Genomic DNA, 24,423 nt, shown 5'->3' on the forward strand with positions numbered 1-24,423 from the left:
AGACATTTCTGATTTCAGTGAGTGAGTTTCTGGAAGGTTATTATTGGAGCTGTAACTTGGCTTTCATACATGAAACAAAAGATGTTTTATGGTGTCACGGAACAACCGTGCTGTTTTGTTTTTTTTTAATCTTTCCGTTTAACCTAATTACATTACAGAGACTTTTTTAGTATTGTAATTATAAATAAGTTCCAGACAGCCATTTATTAATCACACAATTATGACTCTAGCTGATGTACATCTTGGAATATTGTACAAAGGCAGATTATGGTTATTTTAATGGGTTTTATCCTAGTTTAACATTACAGAGTATAATTTGCTTTGGCTCTGAATGGAGCAGGTGTGCTATTGAAGCAGGTTTAGCAAAAGAAACGATGAAATAATCCTGGATTCCTACTACATCTGCAGTAAATAAACATTTTGCTATATACAATAATACATATATGGATTTTCCTTATAAAGCACCAGCAAATAGTTTTCAGTGGTCCATTTTGCCAAAGACTTTATTCAGTTCCCCCCCTCCTCCCCCTTCAGAAAAAGTCTTTTCAAAACAGTGTCCTAATATTTTTTTATTGTAGCCATGGACAAGAAGAGCTTAAGCATTCCTTCAAATTGTTTTCAATGGTTAAGGGTGAACCGAGCAGAGAAGACGTCACATACTGATTGAATATTTTGAGACAAGCAAATGAAGAGAGCGGGGAATTTAAATCTCTTTGTCTATGTATTAAAAAAAAATGTATTTCTGATTTATTGACACAGGCAGATATGATGTTCAGCTCAGGACTCTTCTGGATGGGCCTTTTGTTCATTCCTGTGACATCTTTGCTGTTTGACCTAGTATACAAAGTGTGAGTACCTGACAGTGTGATACAAATTAATAATAATAATATTACAAAGGATAAGAAATGTGACCTTGCCCAAAATATTAGAGGTTTACACCCGAATGTGAACACAAGGGGACTGGTAAACTCTCTCCCACAATAAGAACAAACTGTTCATCGTTTGCACAGATTTCAGTACCATGAACTAACAACATATCATTTGTTCTTAAATCCTCCAAATTATTCTGGGTAAACCCTAATCATGGTTATGAGCCTAGTGAATAATGCAACTTCTTGAAATGCGGCTTTCATTAAATTATTTTGCTATATAAATCTTGTACATTGATATTCAGATCTGAGATAGAGAAACTGATTGCCATGTATAGATTTGTGGTCTTCAATGTTACAGTAAGTAAATCTGGAAACATATTTAACTGCAGGATCAAAAAAACCAGTTTTAAGACGTTGGTGGATGAAGTACAGGAGCTGGAAGCAAAATCTCAAGATCCAGGGGCTGTTGTGCATGGCAAAAGGTAAGATAAGCACATATTTATAAAGATCTTGACTTTGCAGAAATGCAATTTAGAACAAGATAATTTTTTTTAAGAAACTCCTAATAACAAGTAATGCTAAGGTTATCTTGCTGAGAAAGCCATCTCTTTGAGATTGCTTTTATATCTTAAACATTGGCTCTTCCATAATCTTAGTTTTCTCGTTTTTAGCCATGTTTTCTATAATAAATTTCCTGTGTGTCTTAACTAGATGGTAAGCCCCATTGAGCAGTGACTGTTTTTTATGTATAACTGGTAGCGCTGCATATGTGGGAAATACCCACCGTACCTGAATATAATCCAGTTTTGAAAGTAGAATATACAGTAAATCAAATAGTCTAGTAGCACTGTAGAAATAAGTCAATAGTAGTACTGTGTTTTAAACCAGTTAATATTTAATACATAAATAAAAGCTTGACTATAATAGCAGCATTGCTGTTGAGTTAGCACGTGATACCTACAGACTGCACCAGTGTTACTGTGCAAATAATGATATGTGTATTGGATTTTAGTGTTTCGAATTTGCAGCTGGGTAGTATCTTGCCTATATACTTTTCTGCACAACTGATAGCAGAAGTTAAAGTTAAAGTAATCTTATGTGCTGTAGCCTGAAATCCATATTTTTGGTTTCAAACGAAATTGAACTTTGCCACAGCTGAACTATGCAAATAACCTGTCTAAATCATATGCAATGATAGAAGCTCAGAAGAAAAAAAAAAAGCCTCACTGTGACATAAAAGGCCAGCCCTTCCAAATCTTTATCTAACTCATGAGCAGGTCCCTGCTTGATGAATAGACTGTTTTTATAAACCTGCCACTGTGAATTTTTACAGAACCAGAATAACCAAAAGAATACACAACTCCCAGCACTGTGTGTACAAGGGGCACACATGTTCAAGAAATTTACCAATCAGATTGGAGTGAATTTTCAAAGGACTTGTATGCATAAACATGGCATATATCATAGCAATTTTCAAAAGCCCATTTATGTGAATAGAGGTGAATTTTAAAAGCCGGCACATGCATCAATCGGGGGATGTGCGAATAAGTAAGGCTTGTGCACACCGACCATATTTTAAAAAGCACCCAGATTCGCGCTTAAATGCTGCAGTGTGCACATCTTGAAAGTTTTTTTTAAAAGGGGGCGTGGTGTGGGTGGGGCATGGGCCTGAAATGTGCACATAAATTCTTAGGCAACGTGGCATGCGCCAAGTAGCAATTTTCAAAAGCCCATTTACACTCATAAAACCTTTTGAAAATTACCTCCATTGCATTTTTCTTATGAACTCAAGGCAGTAAATCTTCCTTTTCGACAATGAGCGAAGCCTTTCCTCAGACAAAGCGATTTATGTCTGTGATGCAGGCTGTGTTAAGTAACCTAGATTATTGTAGCTCAATTATTGCTGACCTGCCAGAGAAGACCGTGGCTAGGTTTCATATGGTTCAGAACACAGCAGGTAGTTCTAGATGGGATTGAGCCACCTCTCTATTTATTTCTTTGCACAGGCTTTCCATAGATTTGTGATTACATTTAAGTTAATGTGTCTTGTCTTTCGATTCCAATATAATCAACCAGGCGTTTGAGTCAATCTAGGAATTTTTGCATCTCCTCTGCCAAAGCCCTTTTGATTGGAAGATCATGACAATAGCTTTCTCTTTATTGGCCCCCTCAAATTTGGCATGCACTACCCAGAGAATTTTAAAAAATAATGGAAACTATTTCCATTTATGCCTGTTAAAGACCTAGCTATTTGAACAACTACTAGCTAGGAGTATCTCTTTCTCTTGAATGAAATGGTTTGACAAAATATGGTATTCATAACGGGTCTGTGTTTGAGTGATGATTGCCTTGTTTAAGTAGAGTACTGATTTTGGGGGGTTGATTAATTGGATTACTGTGATTTAATTAGAATTATGGTTCATACGGTTTAATATTACTGTTTTTATATCATAACCTTTTATTATTTTATGCATACCATTATATTAACTTTAAGGTGAATTTTCAACTTGTTACATGCATAAAAATTAGCATATTTATTTACTTATCTATTAATTCTTTTGACCCACTAAAACAAAGTCTGGCCAAAGCGGCATACAAACAGTTTAAAACAAAATAAAACCTATAAAATATTGATCAAACATTAAAATACATAAACAATGACTTAGAACTCAAAATAAGCAAAAATCCCCAAGCTCACAAAATCTACTATATCAAAATAAACATGTTTTTATTTTCTTCTTAAAAACTAAGGGCCAGATTTTAAAAAGGTTATGCGCGCTGAGCCTATTTTCAAAAGGCCCGGCGACGCACAGAAGTCTTGGGGCTTTACTAAAGGGGCGGGAAGGGGGGGCGGGGTCAGAGGTTCCAGACACAGGAGCCATTTGCTGCTGTGCTTGGGATCGCACGCCGGCAGTCGGCCAGCGCGCGCAACTTACTTCAGCCCCAGGGCTGAAGTAAGTTTGGAAATAGAATCGGAAAAAAGGAAAAGGTAGGGGGGAAAGGGCGGGGGAGGGAACGGTAGGGGGGAGGAAATGGGGGAAGGCAGCGCGGCTCGGCCCGTGCAAGGTGCACAATTGTGCACCCCCTTGCGCACGCCTGCACACGCAAGTTATAAAATCGGGTGTACATGTGAGCTCGCGATCTAAGAAAACCTGAGCTGTACGTGATGGGTGGCAAACATCTGATATGCCCAGAAGAGAGACCTTGGGCCATAGTGTCTCATAATCTGAAGGTTGCGAAGCAGTGTGACAAGACGGTAGCTAATAGAGACAGGCATAACCAGCAAGAAGAAGGATGTGATAATGCTTCTGTACCAGGGCCAGTGTTTCCATTAGGCAAACTAGTTAGTTGCCTAGAGCACCAAAATTTTAGGAGTGGCAAAATCCCACCAGCATGAGGCCAAGATGGGTGCTGTGCCAGAGCCAATGCCACTAAAGAAGGGAGCAATGTGCTGGATCCACTACTGCTGGTAGGAAGGAGCGCTGTGCTGGAGGTAAGTTGAGGGAGGGGGTGGATGCCCAAAGGTTCACTTAGGGCGTCCAGATACTCTTGCACTGGTTCTGCTTTGCACAGGTCTTTGGTGAGGCCTCATCTGGAGTACTATGTTCAGTTCTGGAGAACATATCTCAAAAAGGATAGCAACAGGATGGAAGCACTCCAGAGAAATGTGACCAAAATGTTGTAGGGTCTGCACCAAAAGAGTTATAAGATGAGCTTGAAGGATCTAAATATATATATACATTGGAGAAGAGGAAAGATAAGGGTGATATGATACCGGTTTTTAAATACCTGAAATGCTTGCCAGATACGAGTCTTCACTGTACTTATGTAGGGCTGCAGATATAAAGATGCATATAGACAATGTCTCGGTGCTGAAAGAAAAATGGGGACTTGAAACGAAGCTAAAATAAACCAGGAAATCAAAAGTATGCAGGAAGGAAAAGGTCACCCTGTCAAAGGACTAAACACAAATGGCGTGTGAAGAACATCAAATGACACTGATATCGAAGGGTTCAAGCGCAAGCCTCAGATCGGCTTAGAATGAGCTGACCGCAGCAAAGAAAGAGAATTTCAACCTGAAATTGGGAAAAAAGGGAAACCAATTGAGATGCTTATTACTAAAAGCTGTAACAAATGTCAAAATTGTTAAACAGCAGCCCGGTACCGGCATTAAGCAAATCAGAACTTGGAAAGCTAGGAAGAAGAAGAAGCCGCGGATCAGCTGAAGACACCGAACCCGGCTAACAATTAAATCTGTTAACAAAAAGGGGTCCAACCAGGAAAAAAAATAATAAAAATAATGATCTAAAATACCGATCCAATAAAAGCCCAACGGGGGGAAAAAACTAAGAGCTGAAAAAAATACCTTAAACAACGAACTTCCAAGGAGAGGCTTAGAGAAATAATTAGAAGAAATGGAAAAATGCCAACCCCCGATTCAAGGAGGAATTCTAAAGTGTCTGGTCCCCCTGACGCAGCCCTGTTGTGAACAAGGCCATGCCGGGGACCTTGTGTTCACGTTACCAAGATACCTTTTATTAATGTATACCACTGACGTCTTTGCACCTACAATAAAAGGTTTCCCTATTAAGATGTATTGACCAATGATTGTTTTCTGCCACGCATTAGCTCTGTCGCATTTGCTCTATATGTGTGGGTGCTCTTTACTCCACCTCTTTTATGTAGTGTTAATAATACACAGGAATCAAACCTTTTTTGATAGAAAACAATAGAACAAGGGGTCCAATGGGGTCGAGTCAGGACCAACGTCAGGAAGTGTTTCTTCATGGAAAGGGTGGATGCATGGAATGTCAGGGCCAGATTTGGGCATAAGCAAGATCGGTACATGCCTTGGATGCCAAATTCTGAAGATGCTCAAAAACTTGGATTCCTCCTGCTGTTATCTGATTTCCAGTGGGGTAAGAGAATGAGGGAACCCCCTTGGCCCAAGTTCTTAGCCTATGGGCATCATGGCCTTAAATCTGACCCTGTGGAATACTCTCCCAGCAATGGTGGTGAAGACAAAGTCGGTAATGAAATTCAAAAGGGCATGGGATAAACACAGAGGCTTCCCAGTGGCTAAATGATAAATACGAAGAAAAGGAAAACCCATGTTGACTGGGGCAACAATGTCTCTAAGAATAAAATTTAAAAAAAAATACAAAACTTGCAGGGCAGACTGGATGAAGTGGATCTTTTTCTGCCAACATTAATATGTTACAATGTTAGGAGCAGAGTGCTGCCTTAGAAGGGGATTTTTCTTGTCTAGGAGTAACTAATGGTACTCTGGCCAGTAAGCAGAGTGCATGCCTAAACTTTTAAAGTGGCAAAATGTTAATCACCTATAGTTAATCCAACTGATGAAAGCATTCTTAGATTACCCAGTGACATGAATATAATGGATAGCTGTAAAACCATAGTTGGTGATGGGCACATTTCCCATTGCAGTCAAAATGACTTAAGTGACTGTTTATAAATGGACTTGTCAGCTTTAAAGAAACTTGCACAGACGGAGGTCAGATTTGTTTTGCTGCGTTCTGTCAGTGTGCAGTCTGTAATTACAAGATTGATTCAAGAAGCTTAATTTGTTTTTGAAAAAGGCTGCCCTTATTAAATATGTGCTTTCTAGAAAGTCTGCTTTTTCTGGATCTACAGTATATTAAATCTCTAAATTGTTTTGACATAGACTCTTATTTTCGAAGACAGAATAAAGTTTTCCATTCTTTCTGTAGTTTTAGTATTCTGACGTTAGAATAACTTTCACAGATGTCTCTACTAGCCAAGCTTAATATCTATCCCAGTTTTTATATCCCACCACCAGTGATCAGATTTAATAGCACTATGTTTATATGACTTTTGAGTTACAGTATTTATAATCTAGGTTTAAATGGATTTATTTTTATTTAACAGGCTTTTGGGTTATGAGGGATTCACTATAGTAGTTAAAGCTTTTGATATTATTTTATTTGACAAACATCCTGAAGAAAATCTCAGTCAATTACACATCTTATTAGTTTTCATGTGAAGATCTTTTTTTTTTCTGCAAGACAGTTTTACATATGCCATCAATACAATGTAGTAAGAAACCATAAACTCTGCCAATGTGTTCACAGATTTTTCTCTTTGTAACGTCTCCTGCCTCTGTTATTTTTCTAAGAGGGTTCTCGCATACCTGCCTTTGATTTGATTTGCAGTCCTGCATGAAAAACAAGTATGAGGCTACTGTTCAATGAGAAAAAGTCACATGGGGCTCACTTTCCATGGACAAAACAGCACTGTTACCAACATTCGGGCCGATTCAGTAAAATGCGTGGGAGAGCCGGCGCTACGAGACGAGCGCCCAGGTCACTCTCCTGGAATCACGATTCTGTATGCAAATGAGGGCCTGCGCTAATAAGGAGGCATTAGGGACACTAGCGCATACCTAGTACCTCCTTATTTTGCAGAAGCGGCGGCTGTCAGCGGGTTTGGCAGCCGACGCTCAATTTTACCGGCGTCTGTTGTCGAACCTGCTGACAGCCACGGGTTCGGAAAACGGACGCCGGCAAAATTGAGCGTCTGTTTTCCAACCTGCGGGCAGATTTTTTTTTTCTAAGATTTTTTATTTTTTTTTTGGGGGGGGGGACCTCAGACTTAATATCGCTATGATATTAAGTCGGAGGGTGTACAGAAAAGCATTTTTTTCTGCTTTTCTGTACACTTTGCCAGTGCTGGCCGAAAATAACGCCTGCCTTTGGGCAGGCGTTAATTTCTGAGAGTAAAATATGCGACTTGGCTGCACATTTTACTTTCTGTATCGCGTGGAACTAATAGGCTCATCGACATGCATTTGCATGTTGAGGGCGCTATTAGTTTTGGGGGGGGTTGGGGCCGCGTTTTTCCACGCGCTGTTATTACCCCTTACTGTATAAGGGGTAATAATAGCGCGTTGAAAACGGAGCTAACTGTGCGCTCGGCCTGAGCGCACCGTACTGAATCGGCCTGATAAAAAGTTAGCAAAGAAACACTTGCAAAAGTCTGTCTCACAACAAGTGTTTGAAACTGACAGTGCTCATCCAATTGGGAAGTCACAGCAGGGTGGTCTTAAAGAAAATAAGACCTTGCCCTCAGGATTTAAGTTTCTATGCATCATATAATCCAGATAAGCCAATATATGGCACACAAGACATCAGCACAATAAAAAAGTTATCTATATAACTGAAATATTGATTCTGTAATAAAATATTCTGTTTTGTGCTATTTGGTCTTCCTGTTTTGACACTTCAGATTAAGATGTTTGTGCCCGCCCCCCCCCCCCCCCCCCCCCCCCCCCCCCCCCCCCCCCCCCCCCCCGCTCCCTTGAATTCTTTTTCTACCAAGCATGGCCCAAAGCAGAAACGCCCTTCACCAAGCCCATGGGTTTTTCTTAATTATTTGTTTCTAATGAACATGGTAGTGGTACAAAGTCATTACTGACAAGTTCTTGAGTCTGAGCATAACTTTCCACTGCCCAAACAGTGCAACTGGATGTACTGTGTGGCACAACTGGTTCACATCAGAAACTTTCTGTCAAAGGATTGTGTCGACTAGCAGCATCCGGGCCTTCACCGCGTGCAGTGGATGTGGATCACTATTTACTTATTTATATTATTATCCACTTTTTCAGACAATTCAAGGCAGATTATATTCAGGTACTGTAGGTATCTTCTATCACCAGAGGGTTTACAATCCAAGGACCAGAATTCATTAAGGGGTAGATTTTTTTTTTAAAACGCACTGGCATCCATATGCACGGTTCCCGGTGCACGCACATGGGCACACTGATTTTACAACGTGCGCGCGCTGATACGTGCATGTTCTAAAATCCGATTCCCACGCGCACATGCAGCCTGATTTTATATCTGTGCACGCAGGTTCCAACTTGCATGAGGAGCCGGGGGGGATTTTATTAAGGGGCGGATTTTAAATGCCCTGCGCGCGTAAATCCGGCCGGATTTACGCGTGCAGGGCCCTCGCGCGCCGGCGGCCTATTTTGCATAGGCCGCCGGCGTGCGCAGAGCCCCCGGGACGCGCGAAAGTCCCGGGGTTTTTTAAAAGGGCGGGAGGGGGCGTGTCGGGGGCGTGACAGAATGACGCGGCGTTTTGGGGGCGGCGACGCGGGGCGTGGTTTCGGCCCGGGGGCGTGGCCGTGGCCTCCGGACCAGCCCCCGGGACAGGAACACGGAGCGGGGCAGCCGGCCGGCGCGCGCAGATTTACGTCTGCTTTTTGCAGGCGTAAATCATGAAACAAAGGTAAGGGGGGGTTAGGTAGGGGAAGGGAGGGGAAGGTGGGGGGAGGGCGAAGGAAAGTTCCCTCCGAGGCCGCTCCAAAATCGGAGCGGCCTCGGAGGGAACAGGCAGCGCACGCAGGTTGCACAAATGTGCACCCCCTTGCGCGCGCCGACCCCGGATTTTATAAGATACGCGCGGCTACGCGCGTATCTTATAAAATCCAGCGTACTTTTGTTCACGCCTGGTGCGCGAACAAAAGTACACGATCGCGCAATTTTAGAAAATCTACCCCTAGATGCGCAGTGACGTAATAGGGCCTTCCCCAGTTTTCTCCCAGTCCACTCCAGTAAAGGAGCGGACTGGGAGGGAACTTCCTTAACTCCCTACATATCCTACCTCCTGTTTTCCCTCTCCACCCTGACCCCTAAAACCCTTCTACCGAGGTCTTTTTTTTTTGTTGTTGTTTTTATGCTTATCTGTTCCCCCGACCAGTAGTAAGTAGCGCACACCGGCCGGCTGCCGGCACATGCTTCCCTGGGTACTAGGCCTAATGGCTGCTTCCCCAGCCCACCCCTTTCACATAGCCTGGCACTTTGGTGCGTATCAGGGGATACGCGTGTGGCCATGCCATTTGTAAAATGTGCTCAGTGCGCACAAGGCCTGGCCACGCACATATCCCCCTGGATTTTGCGCACGCGAGCTTCTGAAAATTCGGGCTGAAGGCTTTTTTCCCATTTTGTGTCTATGGGAAAAACCCTTAGACAATAACTTTTAAACAGCCATGTGGGTGCATGTGTGCACGTTTGCTGGCTTGTGCCCAGGGACATGACATTTTATAACATGCACGTGTCTAGGCACGCCTGGTATAAAATAGGCTGAACGTGCACAAATATGCACGTCGTTTTAAGTAGGCATGCACCTATGTGTACAAGCGCTGCTTCTACCATGTAAGTGGGGGGAGTTTAGTAGACGCGCCTTGATGCAATTACCAATTTTCCCAGTTCGTTCCCAGTTTTCCCAGGCAAGAGATAAGATTTCCAAAACACCTGATTTAATAGCCTCCCTTTGACCCTGTTATCTCTAACCTGTAAAATCCCTCTCACCTCTTTAGAAAAATGAGTTACACCGCTTGGTGTGCACATACGTATGTATGCACTAATTTCACTGTAAAATCCAGGAACGTCTAGACCATGCCTATGCCCACCCCTTTTTCGAGAAAATGTATTTGTGCACATTGCGGCAAGTATATGCGTGCCTTTTGAAATCTGCTTGGCTTGCATATATCCTGGTTTTGGCACACACAGGACCTTTAAAATTCACCTTTTAGAGAATCAGGTACTAAGTTTGTACCTGAGGCAATGGAAGGTTATAGATGACTTGCCCGAGGTCACAAGAAGCAGTAGCAGGATTTGAACCCTCGCAGAGGGGGAATTTGAAGCCTCGCAGAGGGGGAGTGCCCCAATAATTAAGGTAGCCAGATAATGCCACACTGTTGAAGTTTTATCAAACTGCATCTATGGACTCCCTTGTCTTGCTCTCAAAAGAGAAGTTGGAAGCCCTTGTCCATAGATGCAACAGGGACTGGTTCAGCCTGCCTGTTAGGACATGATGTTATCCAGCCACCTTAGCCTTTGATGCACTAGAGCTGCATTCCCATCTCTGCCCCTCGTTGATAAGCTCCAGCAGAAATGATGATGCATTACTACAAGTGTGTGCAGTGGTGTCAGTTGTGCTGGTGCGCACTGTATCATTATAAATGCTTCATATGTACAGTTCCTATTGATTTAAATCCTGTTTTGCTCAGATCATTGTGAGAGATTATATTTTGTGATTGACTTACACTAATCATGCCAGTTTCTGTGAAAGGGAGATAGCTTGGTAATAAAACATTTCTCTTAGCTGGTAGATTTTGGTTAAATTTAGTAAATCCTGCTAAAGTGCCTCTCGAGTCAGACTACCATCTTGTATTGGTATGATCAATGTATGTCACAAATCTATGCTTTCCTTTGCAGTTTAACTGAAAGAGCTCAACTACTGAAGAATGTCTTTAAGAAGAGCACTGTGAATTTGTACCGCTCAGAGTCTGTTCAGCAGAATCTACTACGTAAGTATTCTCAGTTAAAGAAAGGGATCTTAGATAGTAGTGGAAATCATAGTCCCCTTGTTTTTATATACTAACTTTCAAGCAGACTCAGTGCCCTTTAGTCTCCTAACCTGTCAGAAGCTTGTATGTGGCCATCTGCCTACTTAGAAGAGCACTTTCATTTTTACAAAAGTTACTACATAAAAACAAAGGGAGATATAAACTGTGGGATCATTTTCAGATCCAGATGCTGAATCAGTAACTACTGGTCTAACTCAGGAGTTTCAAGCCTTGCAAATCGAGCTTGCATCTTTCACGTCTCATAATTCAGTGTCCTACATTATGTAGATAATTTTCCAAGCCCTCCCAGGGATAAAACATGGAAATTGCCTGGTGGATATACTGATATGCTTAATCCCTGGACGTGCCTCAGTTTACCCGGACGGAGCGGACGCATTCCCGAGAGTGGGTCTGGAAAGGGGCTAGCACTTGCATGTATACTTTTCCATTTTGAAAAGTATGCGAGTAAGCACACACAAATCAACAGGTGTATGTGCATGCCAGCGCTGTTTTGACAGACCTTTTTCTGGTTTTAACTTCAATTTGCTTTTTTCTGTGCACCGCTTTGTGGCCTTGTGGGAGAGTTGGTCAAAAGATTTTGAAGTAAACAAATTAATGATTTTCTTTTCAAAGCAAATTGGCACGTGTAAAATTCACTTTTAAAATTGGTGTAATTTATGTGCAAATTTGGTGACTAACTTACGCAGACTATCATAAAAGTACGCCCTATATGGTTTGTATGGGGGGGTGGGGGAAAGTTGTTAAAAAGAGGAAAGTTTAAACAGTAAATTTCTCTTAACCCACAAAACATTGCAAATAAAATTCAAAACGAGTCATCTTGTTGTACATTCTGCCCAGTTCCAAGCTAGTCCTTTTAATAGCTGGAACAGCAAGCACTGCCTGTCAAAGCTCTGTCTTAGAGGCATTTAATGGTAGAAGGGTTACTGCCTTCTCCTGGTCTTGAATTCCTCTATTCCTTGTCACCTGTTACTTCCATTCACCTTGCACTGTCAAAAAAAAAAAAGATTTATTCAACATATACTGTGAGGCTGTTCTGCCAAGTTTTTTTCCCCTTTTTCTCCCATCAACAAAAGTACTGCTGTGATCAAGAGCTGAGCATTTTCAGTCTGATATGGGAACCTGGCTCTGGAGTATCCGACACCGTATCGAGCATTTCTTGACCTCTCAAATACAGAAACAAGCACGAGAGCTGAAGTTCCTTGCATGTGTAGTCATTTAATGGAAAGCTTGGATTCAGAGTTGAAAGTTCAGTCCTAGTGGTAGTATGAAGGCAGATCATCCGTGATTTTCATGTCTTGCCTCCACAGATGGATATGCATTCTCTCAAGATGAAAACGGAATAGTTTCGCAGTCTGAAGTGATCAGAGCATATGACACCACAAAGCAGAGACAAGACGAATGGTGAAGAGCCATTTCCACAGAGACAAGGCCATAAGACTTCATTTAGACAAACTGTTAGGTCTTTGTTGGTCCCTATAGACAAATTCTCATCTCGGAGGTCCTGCTCGATCACCAGTGGGGCAAAGTACTATCTGATTATTTTAATGACATAAATACTGTGCTACGATACTGTTAACAAACCATTTCATCGTTTTAACAAATATGTCCTTACACTTTATTAAGAGAAGTCAGACATTACCTGGTAAGCCTGCCCAATTGCTAATTGGCAGTGAGGATATTTTAGAATTAGATATAACCCCATGCCATAAATCCCAAAGCAAGAGCAGTAGTATGATTCCTTTTCAGCAAAATAATTTACAAGTGTTGAATACTAAAGGTTTGCCAAGTTATAGCATGTTTGATTGAAAGGTTAGCGAAAGCCTTGGATTTCAGTGGGATTTGAAAAACCAGCAAATTTTAGGAAATGAAGTCATGTTACTGCTCAAGAATTCAAGAAAAGGTATTTTAGGAGTGTTTTGTGTCAAACTAATCTAATAAATATGTTTGCCAAAGAAATTTAACAAATGTATTCTATTTTCCACACTTGTTTGCAAATAGACCTAAACGTGAAGAAGGAAACAAATTTTCAGTCTTGTTATCCGAACCCCATGCTTGATTCTCTGTACTTGGCAAGAGAGAGCAAGAAGACAGTGTATGAACCTAATTCAGGTTGCCTTTATGGCGCTTGTTTTTAATCGGTGACATTCTGCACCTTTGGCCTTATTCATGCTTTTCTTTGTATTTTCTGGATCCTCTGCGTAAAAGATGTGTATGCTCACTGTGTCTGCTTAGAGCTGATGCCTTCCGATATGGTGTGTGCATTTCTTAGTGTGTTTTGGTTTCATTTGCAAACATCTGATTGCTATCTCTTCACTTAGCTGTGTCCTAATTATTTTTTAATTATTATTTACTTCTACTGTGTGTATTATTTGTGATCATGTAGTAGTTTCCCGGAACTGAATTACTAAGCAGTTACACCAAGTGCAAGACACTGGATCAGTAACTAGGCATTTTTAGTAATACTTATTTGCATCAATGAAGCATCTTTTTATCCAAAGAGTAGCTCAAGTTCCTTACAAGAGTAGCCAGCAGCCATTTGAAGAACTCTACTAGGCACTGTCTTGTCCATGTAAGCTGATCATGTATACACACACACTCACACACTCACACATACACACACTCACACTCACACACACACTCACACACACACACACAGTACAACTTTTGCATTCCATTTCTTTCCAGACCCTGCCCTCATTTCCCTTCTTTCCCTGTCAGCTCAACGAATGTCCCAGATCCAGCACTCATGCAACACACAGCCCTGCTACTTTCCTTTCTCTGTAATGTAACTGCAACATGAATGTTTTTCAAACACAACATCCAAAAGAAGTTCTGTTCAAGGACACGTTTGAAGTCTGCTTTTTAATCTGGGATGGTAATTTGTGCTATTTCAAAGAAATTGTATATTCATTGGCCATAGTAGAAAGAGCAATGATTCCTTCTGCTTTCCCCAGTCCGACTATGCAAAAAGAGTCACACTTGTGATTGCATTTTCTTATGCTGTTCTAACTACATGGTGAACATCTTTTTATAATATGAAGGTGTACTCTAAATTTCAGTGTAACTCAAGCCATAAATGTTCATTTTATTTAAGAACCACTGTATATTATTCACCACTTTATGGTCTTGTCCTGAATATTAATTGGTTTAAATTTGTAATTCATGTTCAAGTTGCAGAAAAACAGTTGTAAAATAATCCATTCTTATGATCTTGTGACAGCAAACAACACAACATCCTTAAGTCTATCCAGTTTAACTATTGGCAAGTCAGCATTAACAATGCTTATTTCAAATGCACTGCCGAACTGTACTGTTACGAAACACACATCTATGATATACAGATGAATATATATATATATATGTGTGTGTCTGTATACTTTTTAAAAGTGACTATGTTAAAGGAACAAATAGAGGTTGAGGAGTTGAGAATTGACATCACAACTAGTGTTGATTTGAATTCTCATGTCTCACAGCACACCCCAGTCTTACTACTTAGTTCTACACATCCAGCTAGTGCAAACCATTAGTCCTATCTACTACACACTGTATTTTATAATAACAAATAAAGGAAATGTCATACTGTGCCCAAGTAGGGTTTGGAACCTGCCTGCTGCTCATCTATATTGGATATTGCTAGTGACACAAAATGGCATCCCCACCTCATCTTTCCCCAGAAATTGGTGTCCTAAGACAATATTTCCGTGGGAGCTGAAAAATCTTACAAGCAACACCGTACTTTTATGACTGCATAAAGCATCCATTATTTCTTAATTTTTAATATTGTTGGAAAGCTCATTGCCCCGATCGATGTCAGCCTTCTTATCTGCTAACAGTATGATAAGAATTTAATAGAGTGATCCAGGTTGCTACTTTTGGCCATACCATACGAATATTACCAAATACAAAATAGTAAACTATTAGTTACTCAGGAAACGATACAAACAAGAAATAATTGAAAAATATTAAACCAGTCCATTTTGGCCATTCAAAAATATCACTCCTTGACAAAAAAAAAAAAATGGAAAGGTTGACATTTTCAGAAAGATTAATAAGGAAAACAGTAAACAAATTTCTGAAGGCCAATTAATAATGTGCATGCTGCCTGCTGACATACAAAACTTTATAACTGAAAAATGTTATTTTACGACAAAAAGGTAATTGCGCAGTGTTATTACCCCCACTAGAAGCATGATTTGTATTACTTGGCTACAATGGGCAGATCTTGATTATAACGTAAGTAACTAGTTCAAAAGTTGTGCACTGCACTACTACTCCCAAATGGCATTTAGCCACATGTATCCCTAGCTTTTGTAAGTGTGTACACCTACTTTACTTGTATCCCCAGCCTTTAGAAATAATATTGATTGTACAATAGTTCAGGTACTAGAGAACTTAAAAATTCTTCTGATGATCTGCTTTTGAACAGTGAACAAATAATTGACATTAAGCATAAATCAAGTTTTGTGTGTCAGGGGTTTGGCATGTCTTTTAAGGGAAACCTGGGCTAATGAATTCCATACACACACAATATATGTGCCAATTATGGTTAGCTAAGATTTTTGCCAGAATATTGCTGCTTGTTTTTACCAATCATAGCTGGGATATGGTGGGTGGGATCTAGTGAAGTTTCAATAGTAAAATAAAAGGAAATGTACACATTTTGTGTATATATGGGAATAGTTTATCTTAAAAAAAAAAAAAAAGTATAAACTACCACCTCATAACCATAAACACAAAAAACAAACTGAACAGGTGTTGATATGGAAAAATCAGTTCACAAAAAAAAAAAAATCACCTTTTATAGATGTTTCATAAAACACCTATATGGATTGCAACTTATACAGTGCTGCCATTTTTTTGCAGTCCATATAGCTATTATGTGACATATCCATAAAAGATTATTTTGACCCCTGATGAAGCAGTGTTTCACTGTCGAAATACTGGCCATGTGAGGTGCATGATACCAGGGTATAAGGCACTGGCTATAAGCTAAGTACAATTTAAGGTAGATTTTCATCCAGAAGTTATTTAAAGTGATAAAACGTATGGTTCAGTATATGATGGGACACCTGAGTGCTGGTGTCTGACAACTGTTTGAGGCCCATTGTGGGTGAGAAGCAGTAGATTACACTATTTCAGCACACATTTATTTCTGATACCATTCCTTAAAATAAAAAGATTTTTGTGAAGTAGTTTTCCCCTAGCAACACTTTTGTCAGAAAATGTTATCTTGACCATATAATGTTGCACTAAATCTAATATAATAATAATAATATTAATCTGTAGGTGTGATTAATAATAATATTAATCACACCTACAGACAAATATGTCTTAAGGAAGATAAATGTTGCATTGCAAAAGTCAGGTATAAAAATATATTTGTGCATGTAAAAATACATGCTACCCAAGTATGTATAGACTAAAGATTTTTCTATAGCATTTTTATTTAGTTCTTACTGTTTTTGTTTAAATCACTATATGGATATAATTAAGTATTGTTTTTGTGAGAGCCCTTGTGTGTCAGTACAGCATTTTTTAATTCAAACATTGAATTCTTGTTGATTTGGGGTTTGCATTGCACATGTGAATAGTTACTGTATGACCCACTATTAAACGTGTTTTCTTAAACTGAATTAAACCAGTTCCACTGAAACACAACAATAGGACCTTGGCACAGATAATTCGTTTTCAGAACAGTTTCTTCAAAGCTTAAGCACTTGAAAAGGAATTTCAGTGACATTTCTTCTGCCAGATTCTGGTGATTTTATTTAAAAAAATAAAATAAAAAGGAGATATCACAGCACATCTATGATTTTTATTACCTTTTTACTTCCAAAAAAGAATATGTGTGGATAAAAATGGACCTTTTGGACATCTGAAAACGCCTAGTGCTTGTAAAATCTAGCAGATCACGTTTGCTGGAAAAGAAAAATCCCTTGCACTAATGAAATGATTAGGCTTGCTTGCTTGCTTTACTGCCTTTCAGCTTTGTGTAACTTTTAAGTGGGAGTGTAGATTGCTGAAAGAATGAGCTTTCCGTTTTTTTTGCCACGGAATCACCTGCATTACTGTGTGCTAGCAGTGTGTATCTATCTGTTCAGTCTACATCAGTCAGTATTTTATAGGTAGGGCTATTCTGAGCTTGGGCATGGCTGTTGTAGATCTTGTCCCTCCTTTCAGCCTTCTGTTGTAGACTTGCTTCATAGGCTGTATGCAGACATTAACAGCATTCTTATTGGCAAAAGCATTAGTCGGTCTTTGTAAGCACTGGTTGTATTCACTTGCCATAACCTCCACGGGATCCTCTGCATCATGTTTTCCTTTCTGTTTTGTTGAAACTTGTTTCCATAACATATCGTCCTTTCTAAAAACAAAAAAAATATATATATATAACAAGGACCTATTTCCCCTGTTTGTTTTCCTTAAGTGTTTAGTTGTTTATACACTATTGGGGTTCTATAATTTTCATTGTAAAATTGTGACCACAGTATGGAAATGCTGAGTAATGTTGTTTTTGTTCTAGAAGCCATAACTGCAGTACTACTGTGTTCTATAGTCCTTCAAATTTATTTTTTGATGCTTATCTCTCAGTGTTTATTTGTTTTAAAAAAATAAATAACTCATGCTGGGCAGCTACTGTATTACAGCAAAGTCTGCATTGAAGGTCAAGTAGGATTTTCCAGCCCTGCTGAACATGGCTGCTGAAACTATTGTGGAAATTTGTCACGCTGCATGACTGCAGAGTTTTGAATGTGTTTCTGGTATTTTCCCTCAGGATGTTGTTTTAACTTGACGTTAAATGCACTGTTTCTAAATAGTTCTTAACTTTTAGTAATGCATTCAGTTCCATGCAGTATTATGTATCTGACATTTCTTGAATGTGCATGGTTTGAGCTGCAAATTTTAAATGTTTTGTCTTCTAATTGTTGAAAGAAAATTGAATAAACTTTGACATTAAATAACCCATGTGGCACAGAGGACTTAATTTACTCTTCAGGACACACTCGGGTCAGTGGAGACTTGTTTGACGCTGCAGCTTCAAATAGACTGACTTGGGTGAGGGGGAAGAACAGGGCATGCAGATCAATCACTTAAGCTCACCTGATTCTAGAATACGGACTCTTTTAGATATATTACGGTAAAATCAGGGGTGAATGTTCAAGTGAACGAGCATTTCTCAGAATAACTGAAGAGAGGAAAGAATGTAGCGATTTCGCTCTTACAAAACTACAAGAATCAGAATTTTCAATAAATATTCATAGTATGAAGAAACTGACCCATAGTTGGTTACACTGTTTCTCATCTCAAATTAAATTAGTGAAATGCACTTATACACGGTTTAAACATAGTAGTGTCTAATTCCCATTGGCGCATTTTCTGTATCCAGGGAAAGAGCAAGAGAATCGAACTTGAATTTTGACAAATGTCTTGACCCAAAGAGATCTTGAATAGCTTTTAACTTAGCGTATTTGTTAGGAACATTCAGATTACAAATTCCCTTTTTCAAGATCCAGTCCCACCTGCAGGTGATATTGCATGACTTTATATGGCATATCTGATGTGCTGTCAGTTTTTTTCGTTTCGTTTTGATTTAGTGGGTGCTAATTTTTTAGTGCCCAGTAAGTGGGATTTAATGCGTACTGAAAACAGAAAACGACACAAATTCAAAAACGAAACAAAAAAAAATTTTGTGACTGCAAGTCCCTGCTCTTGCCTTGGTCAGGTGCTCCTCTGAGAGATTTACAGCACTGCCGCACTTTATTATTCCCATTCAAATTATAGTAAAACCTTTTTGAGCAGTTCTCAACTTTAAAGATTGCTATTATTATTTATAAAGAGATTATATTTTACAAAGATTCCATATCGTTTCTAATCCTAAAATCAGTTTCATTCAGATTATAATATGTATACCAGTCTTGCCCTGTTGCTATATCGTTATCAGCTATTATCAAAATGCAGTTTAAGATTAGTTTACCACAGCTTTGTCCTGTGAAGTTAGAAAGTTGTAGGACAACAGATTATTTTTCTTGACTTCAGATTGCGCTTTGATTTTCAGAGATGTTTTGCTCTAGTGCTTGAAGAAGCGTTGAAGATGAATTATTTTCATGTTTTAAATGTTTACATATTTTACTTTTTAAACATGGCAGTTTAGTTGCCAGGTAAAATTAACACACTGCCGTACATCTATTGAGAGCTTGACATTTTCAGACACCTTACTGTAAAATTTTATCCCTATCCCTAGGAGGGTATCAAGATCCAGGAACCATTAACCGAAGCTATAATGTCATTGGATTCGTTGTTACATTTCCTTTTTACTTGTTTGCTCTTCCATTTCAGTTAGTGCCTGTCGCAAAATAAAAGCGAAAGAAAAAACACAAAAACTACATATCCTTTCTCCAACGGAAAGAAGATAACGAAATCTGTTTTCTGATCTTCATTATTTTTAACTCAATAAAAGTGTTTTTTTATTATTATTTAGGGGAGAGGGACATAGATGCATTTGTAACTATTTCTGTTTTCTAGGTGAGTATTTGAGGATAATGCAGCGACATGAAATAGTTATCTAAATGGGACTGAACAACTATTAAATTGTCTTAATATGCTGTAACCCTGATATGAGGAAGACCGATTCCAGCCCCAATCCTACCGGAGGACCTTACTAAGGGAAAGGTGGTTTTCCTAAGAATCGAAAACTCTTTGCAGAGAAAATATTTGATCCCCTCTGTCAAAACAGGAGGTATTCCCAAATATTTACATTGAAAACATAGGCAAGTGATAAGATATAAAAAATAATCTTACTATCAGTTATGGCAGCCAATTTCTATAACCTAAAACAGTCCAATCAAAATTGTATAGTTCAACCACATTATTTTATTAAACATAAATTCAGTGTGATACTAAATCATTAGTATTGTCAAGGTATAGTAAATACGTTTTAAATTACTGACATTTTCTTTACATCTTTTTACAATGCTAATTTTACAAATATAGAACTTTTTAAGACCCTGTTCTCACCTTTCTAGAAATGTTGCGGAACAGAAAGCCCAGAATAAATATACACTTTAGAACCAAAACGTTTGAAAACAGGGTTGTTTTTAGATTTTTAACAAAATGAAAAGCTATTAGTTAAATTATCGCACGTTTTTCCATCCATAGCTACCATACACGTTGTATTTTCATATGCTCTATATAATATAATTAAGCTGGCTGTTGCAAACATTTTCGTTTTCAACGATAACGGCCGTTATGCATAGCGCATTCAGGTCCTCTCAGCTCTGTTTTGCATCCTGAAGAGCGAAGAAAATTCGTACTTAAAAAAAATATACTGTCGGGGGGGCAGCATTTATATTCTCCTTGAAGGAATTTAAAAAAAAAAGTCCATCTGTGCGTTTTAAAGCAGTTCATTTGCAACAGAAACTTTGCCGATCTTTAAAAAGTCATACGCACGGTTTCGGAAATATCCTCCACGTGTTCTCTACGTGACCGCTGGAGATGTTCTCATAATAATAATAATCATCATCATCACATCGCGGCTCCCTCCCTCCCTCCCCGCCAGGCTCGCCACTGTTGGAGGCAGCGAGCAGGTTCCGTCCTGCCAGCCCAGAAACCCCCAGCAGGAAGAGAGGGGAGCTGCCCATGCGCGAGGCGGCGCCATCCCGCGCGCCCGCCTCGGCCTTCCCGGGCTCGTGCCTCCCCGCGGCCTCAGCCCTGGCTAAAGTCCGCGCAGTGCTTGCCGGGCTCCGGCGGCAGCGGGTAGGAGAAGTACTGCGCCGAGAGCAGGAAGGTGGCCGGGGGCTGGTGCAGGCAGCCGGAGGTGTAGGGCGGGGGCGGGGTGGGCACCAGGCCGCCGGACTCGGCGCGGGAGAAGGAGAAGCGGCGGCTGGAGCCCCCCGTGGATGAGCTGCTGGTGGCCGTGCTGGAGGGGCGGGAGGGCGCGCGCAGGCTGCCCGCCGTCAGGATCATGGGCAGGGTCTCGGGCTGATAGCCGCGCAGGGAGAAGCGGATGGGCGGCTGCTGGGGGAGCGGCGGCGGCGGCTGGTGGCAGCTTGGTTTCGGCCTCAGGCAGGTGCAGCAGTAAACGGCCACCAGGGAGCCGACGAGAATGAAGGCGACGAAGATGGACCCCACGATCAGGAAGGGAACGTAGACGGGCTCTGCAGTGAGAGAGAAAAAGAAACAAACAAGAGATGGGTTTCAGTGGCGTCAGCTCTCTCCTTACTGCGTTTTCCAGTGAAATTGGTTTTGGAGAAATGGAACCCTATCCCTAGAAACTCAATGCAAGGTCAACAGCAGATTCGACTTTGCGATCTCTAGGCCATTCCTTGCATGCCCTTAAAACAAGACCGCTGCACATGCATTTTGGTTTCTTGGTCAATGTATTTTATTGTGCACCGCCTTGATCGGCTATATGAGAATCGTATGTGCGGTATATAAATTAAAAAAAAGAAATGAAATATAACCAGTGTTAAGAAATTGCATTCCTATTATTTAGCATGTAGATCTCCTGTGCGCTAAAAACATATAAACAACTCAGTTTCTACAGCTGTATGTACAAGTAATCCCTTTTATGTATTACTTGTTTAGGACCCAAGGATATCCTTGTTTTCTTTGGTTTATTTTGATATTTCTCCTCAGTTTCTTCCTAGTCAATTTTTGTATTTATGTTCATTCTTTTTCTTTTGTTCATTAAACAGTTAAACACAAAAAAATGCATCTGGTAGGAGCACCACATCCTATTGAAACTGTTTTAAATCAAAATGCCAATGATTTATAGTGACACATTTAAGCAATAAAACTTTCAATGTATTATTTTGCTACCATTATAACTTAAGATCCTCACTTGAACACGCATTTGCATAGATAGGCACATTTGTTTTTATCAGACATAAGACATTCTGTACTGGGACAGACGGGGCTAGATTTAAGATTAAGGCTTCCAGAGTCAGAGGAAATTAATTAGCAGTGGGGGTGAATCCCAGTTTTTGGGTGCCTTCAGAATTTAGTGTCATAGGAACATGTCTAAGGGAGGAGGAATAGCCTAGTGGTTAGAGCAGTGGACTATGAACCAGGAGACCAGGGTTTAGTACTTTCAAGTCCCACTGTCACTCCTTGTGACCTTGGGCAAGTCACTTTACCCTCCATTGCCTCAGGTACAAAAACTTAGATTGTAAGCCCTCTGGGGATAGAGAAATACCTACAGTACCTGAATGTAAACTGGTGTGATCTCTCAATTGAGATTGAATGTCAGTATATAAAAAAATAATAAATAAAAAAATAAATAAAATGTCTATGCTGCCTATGCTTAAATCCGGCCCTGGGGACAGATGAATGGTCCATGGAGCTCAACATGCTGTCTGATAGTGGCCAGTCCTTATCACTTGGAAGAACCTGGTAGATCTTAATGGGAAGATCTCTTCCCTGTTGCTCATTCCCAGCAATAAGGAGGCAATCCTACACCTGTCTGGTCAATAATTGTTAATGGACCTGTCCTCCAGAGACATGTTCAAAACATTTTTATACCTAGATATACTATCAACCTTCACCACATCCTCTGGAAACAAATTCCACAGCTTAATTGTGCGTTAATTAAATACACATTTTTTTAAATTTGTTTTCAATCTGTTACCAGTCCTAGTAGTATTTGAAAGAATAAATAACAGCTTCCTATAAACCTGATCCATACCACACATGATCTTATAAATGTCTAGCATATCCTCCAAGCTGAACAATCTTAACTCTTTTATACGTTCTTCATAAGGAAGCCATTCCATCCTCTGTCATTTTTGTTTCTGTTCTCCATATTTATTCTGCTATACTTGTTTGAAATGGACCAACCTGAACTTCATACAATACTCAAGGTGTGGTCACACCAAAGATCTATACAGAGGCATTAGATATTCATAGTTTTATTTTCTATTCTCTTCTGAATTTTCCTTGACATTCTATTTGCTTTATTTGAGGCACTGCTTCTGCTGAGCTAAACATTTTAAAGCAATGTCCCCAATGACTTTTGGGTCTTTTTACTGGATCGTAATTCCTATTTTGAAACCCATCATTGTGTACATAAAGTTAAGATTATTTTTCCTTTTGTGCAACACATTGCACTCTTCCACAATGAATTTCATTTGCTATTTAGATGCCCAGTTCTTGAGTCTGGCAAGGTCCTTCTGCAATTCCTCACAGTCTGCTGGTGCTTTCAGGGCCAGCTGTAGGGCAAATGGCACCTTAGGCAAAAATCAGCTCCCAATCAGCTCTTCATTTTCTTTGCTGCATACTGGGTAATGCTGGCAGCACCTAGGGCACCCCTAAGTTCACAGTGCCCTGAGCGACTGTCCAGCGTGCCCTACCTAAAGGCCAGCACTGGATACTTTAAATACTTGAATCATTTTGTGTATTCTGCAAATTTGTAAACCTCACTCATAGCTCATGACCGCGTATGACACTTCATATTATTCCAAAATTGAAATTATGGTTTTTTTTTCACAAACTTCTGGTTTTCTTATTTTCCATTTAGTGTGCATTATTGCAACTTGAATAATGCAACTCAAATAGGGGAAGATTTTCAAAGGCTACGCACATAACATACGCTCATAACCCGAGAAAATTTGCCCCTGCGTGCGCCGAGCCTATTTTGCATAGGCTTGGTGGTGCATGCAAGCCCTGGGATGCACGTATGTCCTGGGGCATGCAAAAAGGGGTGGCCCGGGGGTGTGACGGCGGATCGGGGGCGTGGCCGGGGCGGGGTCGGGTGCTCCGGCACAGCGGCCTGTGCCTGGGCATGGCGCGCACAACTACTTTTTCAACAAAGGTGGGGGGGGGGATTTAGTTAGGGCTGGGGGAGTGGGTTAGATACGGGAAGGGAGGGGAAGGTGGGGGGGGGGGGGGGGGCCGGAGAAAAAGTTCCCTCCAAGGCCACTCCGAAATCGGAGGGCCTTGGAGGGAACGGGGAAAGCCATTGGGGCTCCCCTCGGGCTCGGCACATGCAAGGTGCACATGTGTGCACCCCCTTGCGCATGCCGACCCTGGATTTTATAACGCGCGCGGCAGCACACACATATTATAAAATCGGGTGTAGATTTGGTTGTGCAGGGTTGCGCGAACAAATCTACGCCCGCGCATAAGTTTTAAAATCTGGCC

The 24,423-nt window shown here is 40.4% G+C and overlaps 2 protein-coding genes across 7 annotated transcripts in view; one reads left to right on the forward strand and one right to left on the reverse strand.

Annotated features, from left to right (window-relative positions):
- The window catches only part of ATP8A1 (ATPase phospholipid transporting 8A1), a 559,403-nt gene extending 543,360 nt beyond the window's left edge, over window positions 1-16,043 (forward strand). For all 4 annotated transcript variants that reach the window (XM_029588616.1, XM_029588605.1, XM_029588632.1 and 1 more), the window contains 4 exons: window positions 760-848; window positions 1,262-1,354; window positions 11,135-11,226; window positions 12,594-16,043. In XM_029588616.1, coding sequence (XP_029444476.1) covers window positions 760-848; window positions 1,262-1,354; window positions 11,135-11,226; window positions 12,594-12,691 — 372 coding nt within the window. In that variant the 3' untranslated portion in view covers window positions 12,692-16,043. The remainder of the gene's footprint in view (window positions 1-759; window positions 849-1,261; window positions 1,355-11,134; window positions 11,227-12,593) is intronic.
- Window positions 16,044-17,512: 1,469 nt separating this feature from the next.
- The window catches only part of SHISA3 (shisa family member 3), a 35,834-nt gene continuing 28,923 nt past the window's right edge, over window positions 17,513-24,423 (reverse strand). Inside the window, exons 2-3 of one of the 3 annotated variants that reach the window (XR_003854487.1) lie at window positions 20,734-21,440; window positions 17,513-17,650 (exon numbers count right to left, since the gene is read on the reverse strand). Coding sequence is in view for 1 of the 3 variants with exons in the window: in XM_029588644.1 (XP_029444504.1) it covers window positions 20,989-21,440 (452 nt within the window). In the remaining 2 variants the exon portion in view is untranslated. Of the gene's footprint in view, window positions 17,651-20,147; window positions 21,441-24,423 lie in introns of those variants that run through there. The other 2 variants (XR_003854486.1, XM_029588644.1) reach the window with 2 other exon arrangements.

This window comes from Rhinatrema bivittatum, chromosome 1 (assembly GCF_901001135.1).
Source record: "Rhinatrema bivittatum chromosome 1, aRhiBiv1.1, whole genome shotgun sequence".
NCBI classification, from domain to species: domain Eukaryota; kingdom Metazoa; phylum Chordata; class Amphibia; order Gymnophiona; family Rhinatrematidae; genus Rhinatrema; species Rhinatrema bivittatum.